Source organism: Cololabis saira, chromosome 12, assembly GCF_033807715.1.
Source record: "Cololabis saira isolate AMF1-May2022 chromosome 12, fColSai1.1, whole genome shotgun sequence".
In the NCBI taxonomy this organism is placed as follows: domain Eukaryota; kingdom Metazoa; phylum Chordata; class Actinopteri; order Beloniformes; family Belonidae; genus Cololabis; species Cololabis saira.
This window is the reverse complement of record NC_084598.1, coordinates 11,978,383-11,995,396: the sequence shown is the minus strand read 5'-3', so window position 1 is coordinate 11,995,396 and position 17,014 is coordinate 11,978,383. Positions and strand designations below refer to the sequence as shown.

Genomic DNA, 17,014 nt, shown 5'->3' with positions numbered 1-17,014 from the left:
TTCATCCAAATTTAATTAGTTTTACCATTTCTGTAGTATATAATTTAAAAGACTGACAGAAAATCAGCTTTTTTTGGAAGATAAGCATTTATCATTAAAATTATGTTCATAGAACACACTGAGCTGAACAGAGAGGTATATTGTAACCCCCAAAATAGATCTGCACTGAGGTGCCGTGATCACCGTCCCACTATTTTTGGGTGTCTTCTGTTATTTCCCATTTATAGATGTCTCTTTATTGCTCTCTCTCTTTTTCACTCCTCCCTCCATCATCCTTGGACATTTGCTGGATGGGTCAGGAGCTTTTTTGGTGGCACACGCCTGGACAAAAAAGACCGAGGCAAGTGTTCCTACCAGTCCTGGTCCTGTGCCTGATTGCAGCAGCGTAACAAAGGCCAGAACTCACCAGAAGCCATGGATGACGTATATAAAGCAGCGGTGAGTAAAATAAGGCTGGATAGGACTCTTGTTTGAGATAAGATAATTTTATTTCTTTGCATTATTGTCTCAGGACTTTTTTTTCCACATTTTATAATATTTTTACAGAAAGTTATTCTTACATTACAAATATAATTTTCCACCTCCTGAGGATTATAACCCTTAGCTAACTGTGTATAGGTATGATATTTTATAATAAATACACTTGTGACCCTGAATAGGAGTAAACAGGTAAATTATTATACAACACCGCTGATATAATATTTTAATTAAGCATTTAATTATGCATCATTTTAAGGACAAAATTATCAACTTTAAAATGTGTGCTCGTGATGAGTTGTCAGTGATGATAAAGTCATTTCTTTTTGAAGGGTTTTAGTAACATGAGATTACATTCTGTATTTTTCTTAAATTACAGTTTTAAGTGATATTTTTTCTTCCAAAAATGATTCCAATGATTCAAAAAAGGAATAGAAAATTACTTTTATATGAAAATACTTGTTCAATGAAACAGTTACTTAAATGAATGATACATCAAAATAAGCAAATAATGAATAAAAACATATTCTCCCGTCCTGACTTTAATGATCCCATGTCAAAATATATTGATTACATTCATCAGGATGAAAACAGAAATATGACATGACGTGAAAAGAAAAGGCTCGTAAAAGAATGGTTAGACATTAGATCATATTTCCTCATCTGACAATAGAACAAAGAACAGCTGGACAGCGACAGCTGACCACATCCAGTCCCCACGCATAACCAACAAGAATAGCAGGTTAAGCTCGCAGTGTCACGTTGCAGTCCAGCTACACTGAGAGCAGCGCTCACTGAAGGCCGGAAGGAGCTCCTGCTTCCAGTTTACTGTTACAAAGAGGTGAACTCGTGCAGATAACTGTTCAATCAAAGCACCTGTCCTCTTTTTCCCCTCCAGGTAGAGAACTTGACGGAGGAGCAGAAAAATGGTGAGGAAACTACATCTGCAGACATTCATTTTATTCCAAAGTAGTTGCAGTATTTCACACATTATTCTACTTTTGTTGTTATTAAACGCAAGTATTCAATACATTTTATTAATTTTCACACTTACCTTTATGAAAGCAATGAAAAACATTAAAAAAAAGGTCAAATTTAAATATGAGACACTATTTACCAACTATACTTAATATATTACTATAAATAATCAAACACAGTCATGTGTAAAAGTTGGTATCTTCTCTTTAATCATGTGTTCTTTTGTGTGTAAAGCCATAATCAATATTGATTGATTGATACTGAATCCTAATATTGAGCAAACACAATGTAAGGTGAACAACAACATATACTTTTTTTTTCACTGTGCTATTCTTTATTTAACAAAAATGTTGCCAAAAGCTAAGAAGGATTTAAGAGGGCGATTTGCAGCCACGGTTCGGATGTTCCCGAGTTTTCATAAATATCGGTCATAAATTAAGCTGTACCCACAGACAGTGGCACATGTGGATTTGTTTCTAAAGCTTCATAAAACCAGCAGAAGGAGGAAACAAAATAAATGGCAGCAATAACAACAGCAGGTGATGAAATCCCAGCATTCAATGCCTTACATTTCCTACCACTCATATTTGCTTCTACATTTCCATAGAACCACCTGACACTTAACACGTTTTAGGTTACGCGCTTGAGAGGAAGCGACAAGTCGCTTAGACGTCATAAAACATCACATGTCAGATCAGCAAGAAAATGCTATGCAGTGCTATTTCAAAGTCCTTGACAGCACAGTCAGAACAACACTGAACAAGTCTGATGGGAAAGGTTGCCTTTAGAAAGCCTCTTCTTATCTAAATACATCAGAGACTTAATGTTGCCATATCAACCATCCAGACCTCTCAGGTCTTCTGGTTCAGGTCTGCTCTGTGTCCCCAGAACCAGAACCAAACATGGAGAAGCAGGAATGCTTAAACCCTCAGTTCCTTTAAATCAAAGTTAAAGACCAATTCATTTACAGCTGCCTTTGACTGAATTATTTAAATCATTCTGAATTGTTAATTTTTCCGCTACCCTCTACCTCTAACTTAAGTCTAACCTTTCTTTATCATGTCTCTGCACTGTTACTCATGATCACTCTTTTTTATCTTTACTTTCATTACATAAAGCACCTTGAATGACCTTCCTACTTAAATGTGGTATACAAATACCTTAAGAGAGGTGTGCATAATTGAATGTCTAAAATCCTCAATGATTTGAAGCAGTTTATGAAGAAGACTGGACTAAAATTCATCCTCAAGATTAAAAGGAAAGGTACTCACTTTAGGATAACTGTACATCAGTAGAGTATCCCTTATTGTACCAGGAAGCTGTAATACATTTTACTGTGTAAAAAATTGAGGAAGGATTATTATGAATGATTTTATCACCCTGCTTTTCAATGTCATAAAGTAAATCTAAATTAATCTAAAGGAACACTGGGAAATTGACTGTACAGATGGCTGTGTAGGTTGAAACAATAAATCAGTAAAAGTCAGTGAAGCAGTAAATGCAACAATGCAACATGAAACTGGTACTTCCATGTCCAGGAGGAAGTCCGAGTTGGCTGTGATGTATTTACTTCTCTAAAAGGGGGATGGGGGCATGATAATGCAATAGCATAAGACGTGGTGCTGAATCAGAAAATATCATTTTTAGTGAGTCCTTGAGTGGGAAAAGGTCAGATGCCAGGATGCATTCGGGGGTTAAAAGCTATTATTTTAAATGTATTTCATGTGCAGGGATATAAAACATGCACTCTGACTTCTCACATACTGCATATATTATTTTTTTTATTTTTTTTAAGACTCAAATCTGACCAAAAGCAAATATCCAGGTGAACTAATGGTATAAATATGTCAGCCTCTCAATCATTCTGGGGTCATTCATAGTAGAAATACACAATGCTGGGGTCAGAACCCCAGTGATCACAGTAAATCAGCTCAAAACAAAAATGGTTGATGACTTTGGCTTTTGAAATGTAAACATGGAATCACCTGTGGTGTTTGAGTTTCTCCAGATGTAATGATTTATTTATCTATTCATCTTCACAAACTCCTACGGAAGACCACAACTGTATTTGTTGTATTGCTCAAAAATACTTGGATTTGTGTCATTTTATTAGTGTGAAATGTTCTGCACTGATCTCTGTGCTTGTTGTGAGAAAACCTAATATGTTTATTGATAACAAAGACTGTGCTCCTTCCAGAGTTCAAGGCTGCCTTTGACATCTTCATCCAAGATGCTGAGGATGGCTGCATCAGCACAAAAGAGTTGGGGAAGGTGATGAGAATGCTGGGACAGAATCCAACCCCTGAGGAGTTGCAAGAGATGATAGATGAGGTGGATGAAGATGGTACGTTGCATCATGTTTGTTTCATGGCATTATTTAAGAGGGAAACAAAGACATTTGAGGTTATAACACTGAATCTATGATACCAAGATGCTGAATTTATTTGGGATCTTGTCTTCTCAGGCAGCGGCACAGTAGACTTTGATGAATTCTTGGTCATGATGGTCCGCTGCATGAAGGAGGAGAGTAAAGGAAAACCAGAAGAGGAGCTGGCTGAACTCTTCCGCATGTTTGACAAGTAAGTTCCTTTTTTCATGTCATGAAGACATAAGGAGAATTAAACCAGCACATTCAGGGCAGCTCCCTGCTGAATTATATCATCTAAGCAGATTATTGTCTTGTGTTCAGAAATGGAGATGGCTACATAGACTTGGATGAGCTGAAGGTCATGCTTGACTCCACTGGAGAGGCCATCACTGAAGACGACATCGAGGAGTTGATGAAAGATGGAGACAAAAATAACGATGGCAGAATTGACTATGATGGTACGATAATCAGCTCATTAGAGCCACAAAACTACAACATCTTTCATGTACATGCTCCACACAGTGATCCTGGTTATTTACATACACATACATACACCAGTCATAATGTTACAACCGCTGCTTAATGTCGGGTAGGTTCCCTTTTATTCCTGCCAAACCAGTTATGGCCAGTCAATTACAGTCCTGGACAAATCTGACGTAAGAAAAATAGATTCTGGGATCCTTGTGGGTTTTGTGTTGGAAGCTATGGTTTGTGGGGGGTTTGTCTCTATAGTTTGGGTTTACTCCTCACAGATGCCAGTCAGCTCCCTTCACTTAGGTATCGGGGAGTTTTACAGGCCTATGAGTCTTTACCATACTCTTTGATTCCTTACTAAGCAGTTTTATATGATTTCTACCTCAGTATTGCTGGGTGGATGCTGCTTTTAGTCCACCTTACTGTGGAACAGCGGGATTCCATAACATCTTGTTTTGCTGCCGTTAGGGTAAAAGCGGGGGGTAAAACAACTTCTCATTAAAAGGCAGTATGAAGAAGTATGCAAAGAAGAGAGGATGAGATCAATCATCTCATTATGGGAACACTGAGAGATGGCCTGCTTTTGCTACAAATAGGACTCAAGCTAAATAGGCTGTGAAGAAAAAAATATGAGCAGGGCTGCAACCATAATGATCCAGGATCAGGGGCTTCTGGCGTCATTGTGAATGCACTGCAGAGGTGGGATGAAGAGGGGATGTCCCCTGTGCTTTATACCACAAACTCTACATGAATGTGGCTACAGTTAAGTCCACTGCTATCAGCCAATAAAAGTAATCAGTTGTTGAAAGACATTTTGACGTATTCTAGCAGTAAAACACCTCTTACTTTCACTGATGAACACATGAACTCAATGAAAAATGGCAGTAAAGTATGAAAACATGCAGGAGATGTGTATTGTAATTTGCTCTACTTTGCATCAGTGTGTAAGACATGGCTGTACTGATTGTTATACATTAATTTCTCTGTGGTCTCTTACAGAATTCCTGGAGTTCATGAAAGGTGTTGAATAAAGGATTCTGTTGGAGTGACTTCGCTTTCCAGCGTCCATCTTTGATTTGCATCGACAATGACAAGTTCATTCATGAAAACATGCACCACACCTTTTATTTACAAATATCTCAGCTTCTGATGGTAATAGTATATCAAAATGTCAAACAGTATATAGACTATTTTCAATAAAGGTATTTCTATAACAGTGTATTTTGTCCATAATATCATGCAATGTTTTAGTTAAATCCAATTCAGCTGCAGGATACCATTTCACGGAGGGTCACGTCAGGGTACTTTACAAAGAAAATAAGCAGGTTAATTCATCCATCCATCAAAAAAAGATCAAATAAAACAACTTACAGATAATAAAGTACTTTATTTTCTCAATTCGTCACATATCAGGTAGAAATTACTCTAACATCTCACTTTAATTTACTGGTCTGCCGTGCAGAAATGAAAACAAATTAGTTGCAATCGCTGTGCAATTACTGTGTAATTTGATAAAGATTAACTCTGATCATATTAGATTGTGATTTGTGCCTATGTGAGCTGGGGACAGAGGACCTCTCACCGATTCACTTCTTTGCACCATCATCTCATTTCTGTAGTTCGTGAGACGATTCCAGCAGCATCGATGCACCGGGAACTCGTTTTCCACCACTAAGTAGAATGGCCCACTGAGATCTGACCTTTGAGTCGTTAAATAATGTTGCCAGACTTCATCCGTCATTCTTACATTTTCCGTGTAAACAGTCCCTTCTGAAACACAAAGGCATTTAGCAATGCAAGCAAGTAGCAAACAAATCTTTAATATCGTAATTTTTATGTGACCAAAACCTCAGCCGTGTCCGTTTCATCCATGGAGTCATGACACTACTTTTTCTTTTCCGTCTGAACCAAAAAAAGATGCTGGAAGTACTTCTGTAATTTCTGATACCTTTTTTTTTCTGCTATGAAAGTGATTCCAACAGATAACATCCGTGGCAAGTTTGGGATAGAGATTCAGACAACTTTTACAATTATTTGATGTCAGAATATGTCTTAGTTGAACAACAGAGAGGTGTGAGGTTAGACCAGCAGACAGCCACATAATTCACAGAATAAAGCAGATCCATCCATTTTCTACTATCACAAAAGTAGGCCTATCAGGCTATGAGCACATAATTGTAGTTTGTAAGTGGTTAACAGGTAGTTATTTGGGATTTCGCAAATCTGTCTTAAAATATAAGATACTGGACCTCGGTGCGGCTGGTGGGACAGCAGCGGAAAATTCCCCTTATTTTTTAATCCAAAACTTAACAGGTATGCAAGTGTGCTGTCACGTTTGTGTTTTCTTCATCTTAACCAAACAACACAAACATCTTCATGCTGTCCTTTGACGACTACGTCTCTCCTTAAAATAAATGGACTGATTGCACTCGTATAGTTTATTTATTTAGTTCAGTCACTTATAGGTTCTGTAAAGCTATGTACGGTCGGTAATTGAGTAATCACATAAATAATATGCTTCCATACCATACAACCATCACCACTTTTGAAAATTAACTAGACTACCCACCCCACCCCGGGATATTTATCAATATACAATCAAATATTTCATTAATTGATGTGGACTTGTCAAATCCAGTCTTTTCTATTTCTGTATTTTTATACTTTTCTTTCATTAAGATTTGTCAATTCAAAAAAAAAAAAAAGTCCTTTGGTCGCTATCGGAGTTTCCGCCTGTCATTTTAAAAGGTGTGGCGATAGCGACAAGCAAAAAAAAGAAAAGGGCAGCTCAAGGCTGATTTATGGTTCCGCGTTACACCAACGCAGGTCCTACGCCGTATGGTACGCGGCGACGCACACCGTACGGTGCGCGACGCCGCGTAACCTCCGGCGTATGTTCTGCGTCGATTTAACGCGGAACTATAATTCAGACTTCAGCCAACAGCTCGGCGCGGAAGTGTCCACCTGCGGTTCCTGAGACGCGCTCGTCACTGAATAGTACAACACAGCTGGAGGTAGGTGCGTATTTGATGCAAATCTGAAACACCAGTCAAGTGCGTGGCCTCTATCAGACGGCTGTTTGTGCGTGTGTGTGAGTGTTTGTGGACTGACGCTCCGTCTCCATCACTAGCCCTGAAAATGGCCACAGACGAGCTGTCGTCCAAGCTGAGCCGGCGGCTGCAGATCGAGGACGGGGCCGAGGAGCCGGTGGCCGTGGAGCTGGGGGGCCGGCCGGACCCCGAGGACCACAAGTCCGCCGTGGCCAACGCGGACGCGGAGCTGGGCGCTCTGCTGACCAGACGCGGGGAGCTGAACGACGGCGAGGGCGAGCCGCTGCAGCCCAGCATGAAGGTGTTCAACGCGTACACGGAGTTCAAGGAGTTCTCCAGGAAGCAGATCAAAGACATGGAGAAGATGTTCAAGATGTGAGTGCGGCGTTGGCTTTATTACTTTATACACGTGGGGCCGCTTCACATTCATGGCCCCGGGGGATTGTTCTCGCCCTCTTTGATTTGTAACCATAAAGGGAAAAACGGAAGTAGTGAGATTCTCCTCCTTTTTTGGCTTTAAGGCAAATTCTTTCGGTGGTGGGCGGGGCTTCGGGACCAGCTTGCTTTTGATTGGCTCTCTCATGTTCGCGTTTACCCCTTCAAAATAAAAGCTCCACCTCTTCCTCGACAGTCCAGCCACTGTACAGTAAATGAGGGGTGTCAGACACATCAGCATTGAAATTACTGTCAAAGGGCCCTTTGTACAGCAACTGCTTAAATATTATATATATATATTTCTCAATCACATTACATAATTGCCTCTGCATTTAAATATTAATAATAGATATAAGTTAATTACTATTGTAGAGGTGTGGCAGACACTTGAGGACAAATCGGCCTAAACTTAAAAAAAGGAAGAAATGCACACATCCATACGTGTGTTTGTGTATTTATTTATTTATATATATGTGTGTGTGTGTGTGTGTGTGTGTGTGTGTGTGTGTGTGTGCAAAACCGACTTCCCTCTTTACAAATATTTCTTTTCCTGGATATTTTTGTCACAAATCCATGACTTAACCACAAAAATGTTGTAGGGAATAGCTCAATCTGCATGTGTTCCCATTCATGTGAGTATCTAGTAGCCAAATGAACTGTATCTACAAGCACCTCTCTGGTCTAGTCGACGCCAGTAAGATGCACTCCTAACTGCAGTGACGAGTGCTTCCACCACATCGATTCAGTGTCTTGGCCGAGGACCTGCAGACTGTCAAAGCACTGAACTTGTGATTGGCAGCTGCCTACTCTGCCATACGAGCCACAGCAGTCCCCCACACATCATTTATGTTTCTTAAAGCAAAGACACATTGGTTAAATTCCTAAGTGTAAATTCAGTATAAAAAAGGGAAATCTGTTTGTTAAAATTGGAGCAGTGAACTTTCAGCAGACACAAGGTGTAATGGCAACGTAACCAGCAAGTGTCGCATATGATATGAGTTCTGCTTTTTTCATGGGAAACACATTTGTTAGGTTATCTCTGGTGATGTTTGTGCTCCATCTTCATCCAACGCTGTGTTAAACTTGTTTTAATTTTCCACGATGGAGGCAATATGTCTTTTCTTTTATTTTGTGTATCCCGTCTATTAGTAAATGAAAGGTGAGGATTCGTGCGGTGGTCTGTGTCGCTGCCTTGTGGCGGTAGAAGCTCTGTGCTGTGGTTGGCCTACAGTTGGCTCCATTTGTGACTGCAGCTGCTGCTGTGTAACACGAGTTTAGTCAGTCTGGAGTCAAGTAAAGACCGGCACTTCCCCATCTTTCATCTCGTTCTTGAACATTACCCAAGCATATTACATCACGTTTCTATCGCTCATGTAAACTCTTAATGTGCAGTGACACAGGTCGGCATGAGTGACTCAGTGTTTCATCTCAGTGCAGATAAATGAGGAATGTTCAGTCAGCAGGGTCATCAAGCCTCAGACTAATCTGCTGGTGAAGGATGTGGTAGCCCAGCCTCTCCCTAGATAAATGCCAGTGTCAGGCATTCAGTACTTCTGCAACATTTACCCGGAATATCATTTCAATCTGATTCTTCTTCCTTGGAAAGAAACAAAAGGGTCAAGATGGAGCTGTTTACCAACAATTAAATCTGAAACCTGGAGCCTGAAGCGCTCCTCACACGGATGTATGCGCTAAACAGCACGGGTCACTTTTTTTTAGCTAGATAAAAGGAAATACGTCTTCATGATACTAAAAAATGTGACTTTATATGCAGCTATAAGACCCATTAATCTTGTTTTGTGTTGCACCAACCGTTCAGGTGAATTCACACTTTATGTAGATTATACAAACAAAAGTGTCCAGGAAATATGTGTTCAACAACAGATTAGGGCAATTAGTTTCATTTGCTTAAAAATGAATTAATTTATTATATAATGAATGAGAAATGTGTTTAAAAATGTTGTCTCTTGTGATAATTCATAGCACATAATTTTAAATAGATTTTAAACCTTTTTCTCTTCCTGAAATAAAAAAAGGAAGTATTTATTTACTTGATGATATCACTACCAAGAACGGAAATCTGACATCTGAAACAGAAACAAATAAAGCAGAAACGGTCCACTGGGTGGAAAATGACATTTTTATCTTTGCGTGCCGGGCTGTAGCTAATGTTTTCTGCTTGGTTCTGTTCAGGTATGATACTGGGAAAGACAACTACATCGATCTGATGGAGTTGAAGCTGATGATGGAGAAGCTTGGAGCTCCACAAACTCACGTTGGCTTGAAAAACATGATCAAGGAGGTGGACGAGGACCTGGACAACAAGCTGAGCTTCAGAGAGGTGACTTGAGAAAACCCGGGCCTTAGTCAGAGGAGGTGATGTTCCTCTCTTTACGGACGTGTCTCTTAGTTGTTCCTGTCCTCCATAGTTCCTGTTGATCTTCAGGAAAGCGGCGGCGGGAGAGCTGGCAGAGGACAGCGGCCTGAGCGTCCTCGCTCAGCTCTCTGAAATTGACGTCTCCACCGAAGGGGTCAAAGGTGCCAAGACCTTCTTTGAAGCTAAAGTAAGTAAAACCACGGGCTTGTGGCTTTACTTTTGTCACTTTTGGTTTGCAGTCGTTACTCCTCAGCTGCTCTCACACAGTGGTGTTGCTATATCGGCACCAAAAAGCCATCCCTCTGAAACCACCGTGGTCACACAGCATACCAGCCCGCTGGAGTCATCGCAGTGTTCAGCAACGCCGGCTCACGCTTGCATGCAGTCAGTTTCCGAGATGGATCAGATACCCTGAGAAAAATGTCTTGCTGACCCGCCCTGGGGATGGAGGGGGGGGATATACACACCAGGGAGGAATATTTGTGAAATCGTCCTGCCTTGACACTCATCAAGGGTTAAACTCGTTTGCACAGATTACAGGCCTCGAAAAGGCCTCTAGTTCCCGGCACATCTTTTCCTGCTTTAACGTTCTACAACCTGCAAGTTACATAGATATATATATTATGGGGGTTGTAAGTGACATTCTTGTCATAACAGCAAAACCATAACACATTTGCCCTTTTTTTAAAATGAATTATTGTGAATTATGAATTATTATCATTTTGATTTATTGTTTGAGACACCAAAGAACTTGCTTATTATTACATAGATCGGTTTTCCTCCAAGGCTTTCTAGGTGCTCAGTTCCTTCTGCATTTGCTTCTTTTCCACGTTAAAATTAATGCAAATGACAAGAAAATATTTAAAAAGACATTAATTCTTCAGAAGCACGGAGATCAAGCACTGGAGTATAAAGTATCTTTACGACATTCATGTTTTTATGTAGTAAAGAAGATCTCAAACAAAATCGGGTTTGTCACTGACCAATCACATTTTAATCTAAGAACATTTGTGCTGGATACTTTTGAACAGGTCCGTCATGATGCACTTTCATTACCTTTCATTACCATGTGGGTGCTTGGATCTCGATCATAACAAGATGGAAGCCATTACTTTCAATTCAACACAGAAGGGAAGAAATGGCGTCATAAATGAGAGAAAATAGAGGAAAAACCTGTTTAATGTGCCAGGCTTTGTCAGATAGGATTCAGAATTGTCTTGCAAGAACATGGGTTTTAGCCTCGGTACGTAGCCATGATTCACAAAAAGAGGGGCTGTGTTTATTAACAGTCCTGTCCTCTTACATTGTTCCAAAGTAGTTTTTTCCCATTTAAAAGACAGAATAAAGAGCTGGTAACACTTGAGGGTTCGGCCCATAGTCCAGGAGCAGCATGTAAATAGCTGTTCGCCCTTTAGAAGAAACACGTTGGTCACTCCTTCCTTTCAGAGTTAGCCTCCTTCTCTCTGTATCACAATGAAAGAATCAGCCGATGCCCTTTCGCAGTACTGAGGAGGGAAAACGTCTCATGCGAGCTGCCCCCTGGCCGAAGACTCATGTCAGCAGCAGGTCAGGAAATGGAGACAATGAGGGATCTGTAAGGCTTTGCTGGAAATCCGGGGATGTTGCTGCTCGAAGAGCAAGCTGTTGCTGACTTTAGTCCCCAGTGAATGTGTCCGTGCTGCGTTGTAACCAAAAATATCCATCGAGTGTAAGATTGTGACTCGAACGAGAGCATCTCTCTTATAAACCTCCAGAAAACTGCTGTTTGACGGCTGCGGGAACTAAAAGGGGTGCGTGTCTTCTAGGGCTGGGCGATATGGACCAAAAGTCATATGTCAATATTTTCTAGCTGAATGGCGATACTCGATATATATCGATATTTTTTCTGTGCCATAATTGGGGTTTCCCCCAAAGCATTATAGCATAGCATCTCTGTTAGCTTCATTTTTTTCTGAGGCAAACCCTTAAAAAAAGTCAGTTTTAATACAAAGCCTCGTGTCAAATGCCACACAGGTACCTTTATTAACAGAGGTCTGCACAATATCAAAATGTATAAAACAAATTAAATAAAAATAAACTGCCTGCATATATAGAATAAAATGCTTCTTGAATAAAATAAAACAAATATCCCTTTCCTGCATAACAATTAAATTCAAATACACTGTGCAATTAATACAATGTAGACAGTAACAGACAGACTTTTCCACTGAGGTTGACAGTTGTGCAAATAACAAAACATTTGTGCAAATCTCAAATAAAACATTCAAGTCAATTTGTCACAAAATAAGCTATATCAAAATCATAAAAAAAAAAATGTTTTTTTTTTTAAAAAAAATCGATATAAACGATATTGTCTCGTACCATATCGCGTTTGAAAATATATCGATATATATTAAAATCTCGATATATCGCCCAGCCCTAGTGTCTTCCCCCTCTGCTGATTGGCTGTGCTGCTTCACGGCTGTGTTCTCCTGTCCGACAGGTCCAGGCCATCAACGAATCCAACCGGTTCGAGGCAGAGATCCGCCAGGAGCAGGAGGATAAGAAGAAACAGGCCGAGGACCAGAAACAGAGACGAGCGGCTTTCAAAGAACTGCAGTCCGCCTTCAAGTAACGGCCTGGCTGTCCTCCGGGGACCTTTCACTCTATGTGCTGTACTAATGTTGTCAGTTTGTCAATCAGTGTACTACTTTTATGCCAGATATACTATGGCCCGGTTTCACAGACAAGGCTTAAGCCTAGTCTCAGACTAAAATGCTGTTTGAGCTGGCTTAACTTTAAGTCACTTGCACAGACATATCTTAAAATAGTCATAGATTTAGTCTGTTCTGGATTAAACAAAGCCAATTGCAAAAGGGTGGATTAGAGCTACTCTAGGACTAAATTTAAGTTTATATTAATCCTGCAAAGAGGCAGGTTTAACTTCAGCTTAGTACTGTTTGTGAAAGGGAGCACAGATGGTTTGGGAGCATGGAGTATTTGGAATATCTAAATGAAGACCAATATTCGCTACAGAGGCCAGCCAGACAAATACTTGTGGATAGGAGTAATCCATTGAATCAGTTTGATGAAATAAATTTCCGAAACCGCTTTCGTATGTACAAAGAAGATGTACTGGAGATAATTACTTTGCTTGAGCCTAGACTTTCCTCCATGTCTCATAAAGGAAGGCCTGTACCCAGTTCTCTCCAAGTTCTGATAACTTTGAGATTCTTGGCATCTGGAACCTTTCATCGTGAAACTGGTGATTTGTGTGGTGTCAGCAAAGCAACAGTGTTTAGAATATTTCACAATGTCTGCAGTGCCATTTGTGAACTGAGAAATCTGTACATTAAGTTCCCTGATGCTGCTGAGCAAACCAACTATAAATCTTGATTCTACGAATATGGGAACTTCCCAGGAGTGATTGGCTGTATAGATGTCATGTTGAAATCAAGTGTCCATCAACTCCTGATGCTGAGGAGTACAGGAACCGTAAGAACTGGTTTTCCATCAATGTTCAGGCTGTATGCACTCCCAATTTAGAGTTTTCAAACATTGTCGCCCGTTTGAAGGGAGCAACACATGACTCAAGGATTTTTCACAACTCTTCATTGTGTGCTCAGTTTGAGAGAGGGCAACATAGCGGAATACTAATTGGTGACAGTGCATATGCGCAGAGTTCCTATTTATTCACACCTTGGCCACATCCCACAACAACTGAGCAGCAAAGATATAACAAAGCTCATATTCGCACTAGAGGGATGGTCGAGCGTATGTTTGGGGTGTGGACAAATCAATTCCAGTGTTTATGCAATACACTTTATTTTGAGCCAAGAATATGCTGCAAGGTGATCATTGCTACAGCTGTGCTGCACAACTACCTGAAGCTGTACAACTACCTAAAGCAGTATAATTGTCCTGACCCTCCAATGGAAGACCAAAATGATTCAGATGTGCCCATGCCAGTCCAACAAGGACTTGCACTCAGAGCTGCTTTCACATTGCAGTGCAATAGTGTGCTGAAAAATTAAATGAGAAACTCAACCAAGGCTGTCCTAAAATTTAGGTTGTGGTGACTACAATACTCACACTCTTGTCAAGTGTATTTCATTACATTACATAGCTATCTCATGCATCTTTCTTTGAACAACTCTCTCTTCTAATTTCATATCCAATTCGACCTGTAGAATTCTCATTTTCATGTCATGCTCTTCTTTCAGATATTTCATTTTCTGCTCATGAACTTCTAAGGCTAACTTTTCATGCATTGACATCCTTTTTGGTCTCTGCTGGAAGGTTTTGGCAGCATCTTTTCTCTGGGATGCCATGCCAGATGTGGAGGGTGCACAGTCACTGTGCACTGGCTCTTCCACCAGGGTTAGAATAATATCCTCTGGGAAAAGAACACCGTTAGATACAAAAGTGTGGTTACATTTTAATTTGCATTGAATTCACTGCAAATGGCAGCCCAAGCATTGTTCTTCTTATGTTCAACAGCAGCACTATGCCCTTTACTTTCAATAACAGCATGATTTCCCAAAATTTGTTTAAGTAGAGTTTTTTTTCATACTCAGTATAGTTCTTTGAGCGTGTTCTTTTAGCTTCAACCATGTTTGGTGTCAAAATTCCCTCCAGCAAAACTGTCCTCAATTCCATTCCAGGTTTTTGTGAGCACCATTAGGCTAACAGACTGTGCTCCCACTTAAGCTAATGAGGTGTTCTGCTTTAAGCTTACTCCAGGACTCCACAGTCTGGGACTAACTAAGACAAATATAAGCCACGCTCATGCAAGCCACTTAAATTACCTAGCTTTACTAGTCTGACTTAGGCCTACTCCTGGCTTGATATAAGCCTTGTCTGTGAAACCGGGCCTATGAGTCCTATGCATTTATGTTACGTATCCAAAGCCCCTCCTACACGGCATCTTCTCGCTCCCCCTGCCGGCCTCCAGGCCGACTAAACAAAGGCAGTGCCATCGTGAACCGCAGTATGCTCTCGGACAGCCTGTTAGAACAGCGTTGTTGGGGCGAGCTTTGGCCTACAGTTTATATTTAAACACGGAGACTGCATCAGATCTTTTCGCGTTCGCCCCATCGTAAAAGCACGAACAATGTGAATTTTGATCTTTTGACAGGGTGGACTTCAAATCAGTATTATGTCGTTTACCGCCAGCATGTCTCCCGTTCATTTCCAGTAGTTTGTGTCAAACGAGGAGGACGGCTACTCCTCAGCACCACAATGATCAAACCCTTGTTCACGCATCGAGGCCAGTTTTTCTATTCCATGCTGGTCCTTTTTGGATTTTTGAGTGATGCAGCTTCACAAACTTTTATATATTTATATATATTGTAATCAGGTACAGGTATATCTTTTAGCCAAGAGATTTGCACAGTTTTGCACGTACTTGGTTATTTGATGCAAGTGTCTTAATCGAGAAATAATAGAATCAGAGTTGTTTCTTTTCGATCAGCTTTCTGTGTTTTCACACGTGCACCGTGAATCCTGATTGTGCTAAAGAAAATCAGATGACCTACTGCTCATCAGACTAATATGTACGTTTTGTTGTTTGTTTTTTTTCCACGGAAATTTTTTTTTCCCTAAAAAATGGGACCACTTAACCTGTTGTTCTGTTAAGTTTGGATTTATGTCACTTTTTTGAAAGGAATTACATACAATGTACACCTAAATGAGAACAAGTACACATCACACAAAAGGTAACGGATAGTTTGTTCATGAAATGATCAGAGCACTTGTAGTGGGGGGAGGGGGGTCCGCTGGATCAATACTTGTTCTCTCGTCTGCGTGTCTTGGCGAGACGCTGAATCCTAACTGGGAAGGGCTGAACGTGTCTTGCTGATGATCTTGCAGACATAGAGGGATTTATTTTTAAAATGGGACAACCACTTACTTCTAGATAAAGGGAACAACTTTATATTAACTACCATGTCTCATATGACTGGGCAAAAGAGAAACTATAGCTATTAATGCACTTGGAGTGTCATTGCACTGTAATGAAATGATTATTTTGTATCATAAGATCCTGCTGTCCACACACGTTCGCAAGCAGCTCAACTACAGTAGAAAATATGTAGAAAAGCAACTTTTCCATAGAGTTATATTGTATATCCTGTGTACTATTAACATCTTTAAATGATATAATTTTGTATTCCATCATAAAACAAAGACCTTCATTTTGTTTTTTATTTTTATAGATTGTATATATTGAACAGGATTTTTTTTCCTACATACCAGTCATTAATCACTTTTTTTTTTAATGATCTTCAGGGTTAGATAACTTTAATGCCTAAATTCTAGTATCTTAAATTTTTGTACTAAATTCTTCTCAGGACAGATCTGTTATTGTTAAATGTTGTCAGGAGCTACTTTGAAATGTATAATTGAACAAGTTTGAGTCTGGGTCAGATTATGTGTTAGCTCTTACTATTGTAACTGATGTGACACTGTCTATTGTATGCAAGCATATCGTGAGTGAAACCTTTGATTCAATAAAATGATTAATAGTATTCAAAGATTTCATCGCTGTTGAGGGCTGATCTCGACTCTTCCTTAAATTTCACAGATGGGTTTTGTCAGTTCACCCCTGAGCTCGGAGGAGTTGCGGCTGAGTTATTACTGTATTTTTTTTATTACCAAAAATGATGCCAAATATTTGTGCTATTTGTACAGGTACATTTGAGAAAAAGTTTGTGCAAAGATAATTTAATCGGTCTGATGTCGTTTGTACACAGTTCAGAAGAAGACAGTTTGCCGATGTGAGACTTAAATTTTCTTTTTTTTTTTTTAAGAGTACAGGAACACTAACAGTTGTGACTCTTTTATCAGACATTAGTTTTATTGATTTTGGTTGCTCTC

General features: G+C 39.9%; 2 protein-coding genes across 3 annotated transcripts; both read left to right on the top strand.

Annotated features, from left to right (window-relative positions):
- The first annotated feature begins 280 nt into the window (after positions 1 to 280).
- tnnc1b (troponin C type 1b (slow)) lies at positions 281 to 5,346 on the top strand. The gene is made up of 6 exons (XM_061735541.1): positions 281 to 438; positions 1,376 to 1,406; positions 3,653 to 3,799; positions 3,920 to 4,034; positions 4,145 to 4,281; positions 5,297 to 5,346. Exons 1-6 carry the CDS (start codon positions 415 to 417, stop codon positions 5,326 to 5,328), a joined length of 486 nt encoding a protein of 161 aa, XP_061591525.1. The 5' UTR covers positions 281 to 414; the 3' UTR covers positions 5,329 to 5,346.
- A 1,871-nt stretch (positions 5,347 to 7,217) lies between these two features.
- efhd2 (EF-hand domain family, member D2) lies at positions 7,218 to 16,674 on the top strand. 2 transcript variants are annotated; one of them, XM_061735539.1, is made up of 6 exons: positions 7,218 to 7,311; positions 7,428 to 7,722; positions 9,976 to 10,123; positions 10,212 to 10,346; positions 12,642 to 12,865; positions 15,013 to 16,674. In XM_061735539.1, the coding sequence occupies exons 2-5, from the start codon at positions 7,436 to 7,438 to the stop codon at positions 12,771 to 12,773; spliced, it is 702 nt and encodes a 233-aa protein (XP_061591523.1). In that variant the 5' UTR covers positions 7,218 to 7,311; positions 7,428 to 7,435; the 3' UTR covers positions 12,774 to 12,865; positions 15,013 to 16,674. The 2 variants fall into 2 exon arrangements, with proteins under 2 accessions (XP_061591523.1, XP_061591524.1); XM_061735540.1 differs by having other exon boundaries at positions 7,237 to 7,315.
- The last annotated feature ends 340 nt before the right edge of the window (positions 16,675 to 17,014 follow it).

Coding starts and splice junctions, on each gene's coding strand:
- tnnc1b (XM_061735541.1), top strand. CDS start 415: ATGGATGACGTATATAAAGCAGCG. Junction 439..1,375: donor ATGACGTATATAAAGCAGCG/GTGAGTAAAATA, acceptor TTTCCCCTCCAG/GTAGAGAACTTGACGGAGGA. Junction 1,407..3,652: donor GACGGAGGAGCAGAAAAATG/GTGAGGAAACTA, acceptor TGCTCCTTCCAG/AGTTCAAGGCTGCCTTTGAC.
- efhd2 (XM_061735539.1), top strand. CDS start 7,436: ATGGCCACAGACGAGCTGTCGTCCAAGCTGAGCCGGCGGCTGCAGATC. Junction 10,124..10,211: donor ACAAGCTGAGCTTCAGAGAG/GTGACTTGAGAA, acceptor TGTCCTCCATAG/TTCCTGTTGATCTTCAGGAA. Junction 10,347..12,641: donor AGACCTTCTTTGAAGCTAAA/GTAAGTAAAACC, acceptor CCTGTCCGACAG/GTCCAGGCCATCAACGAATC.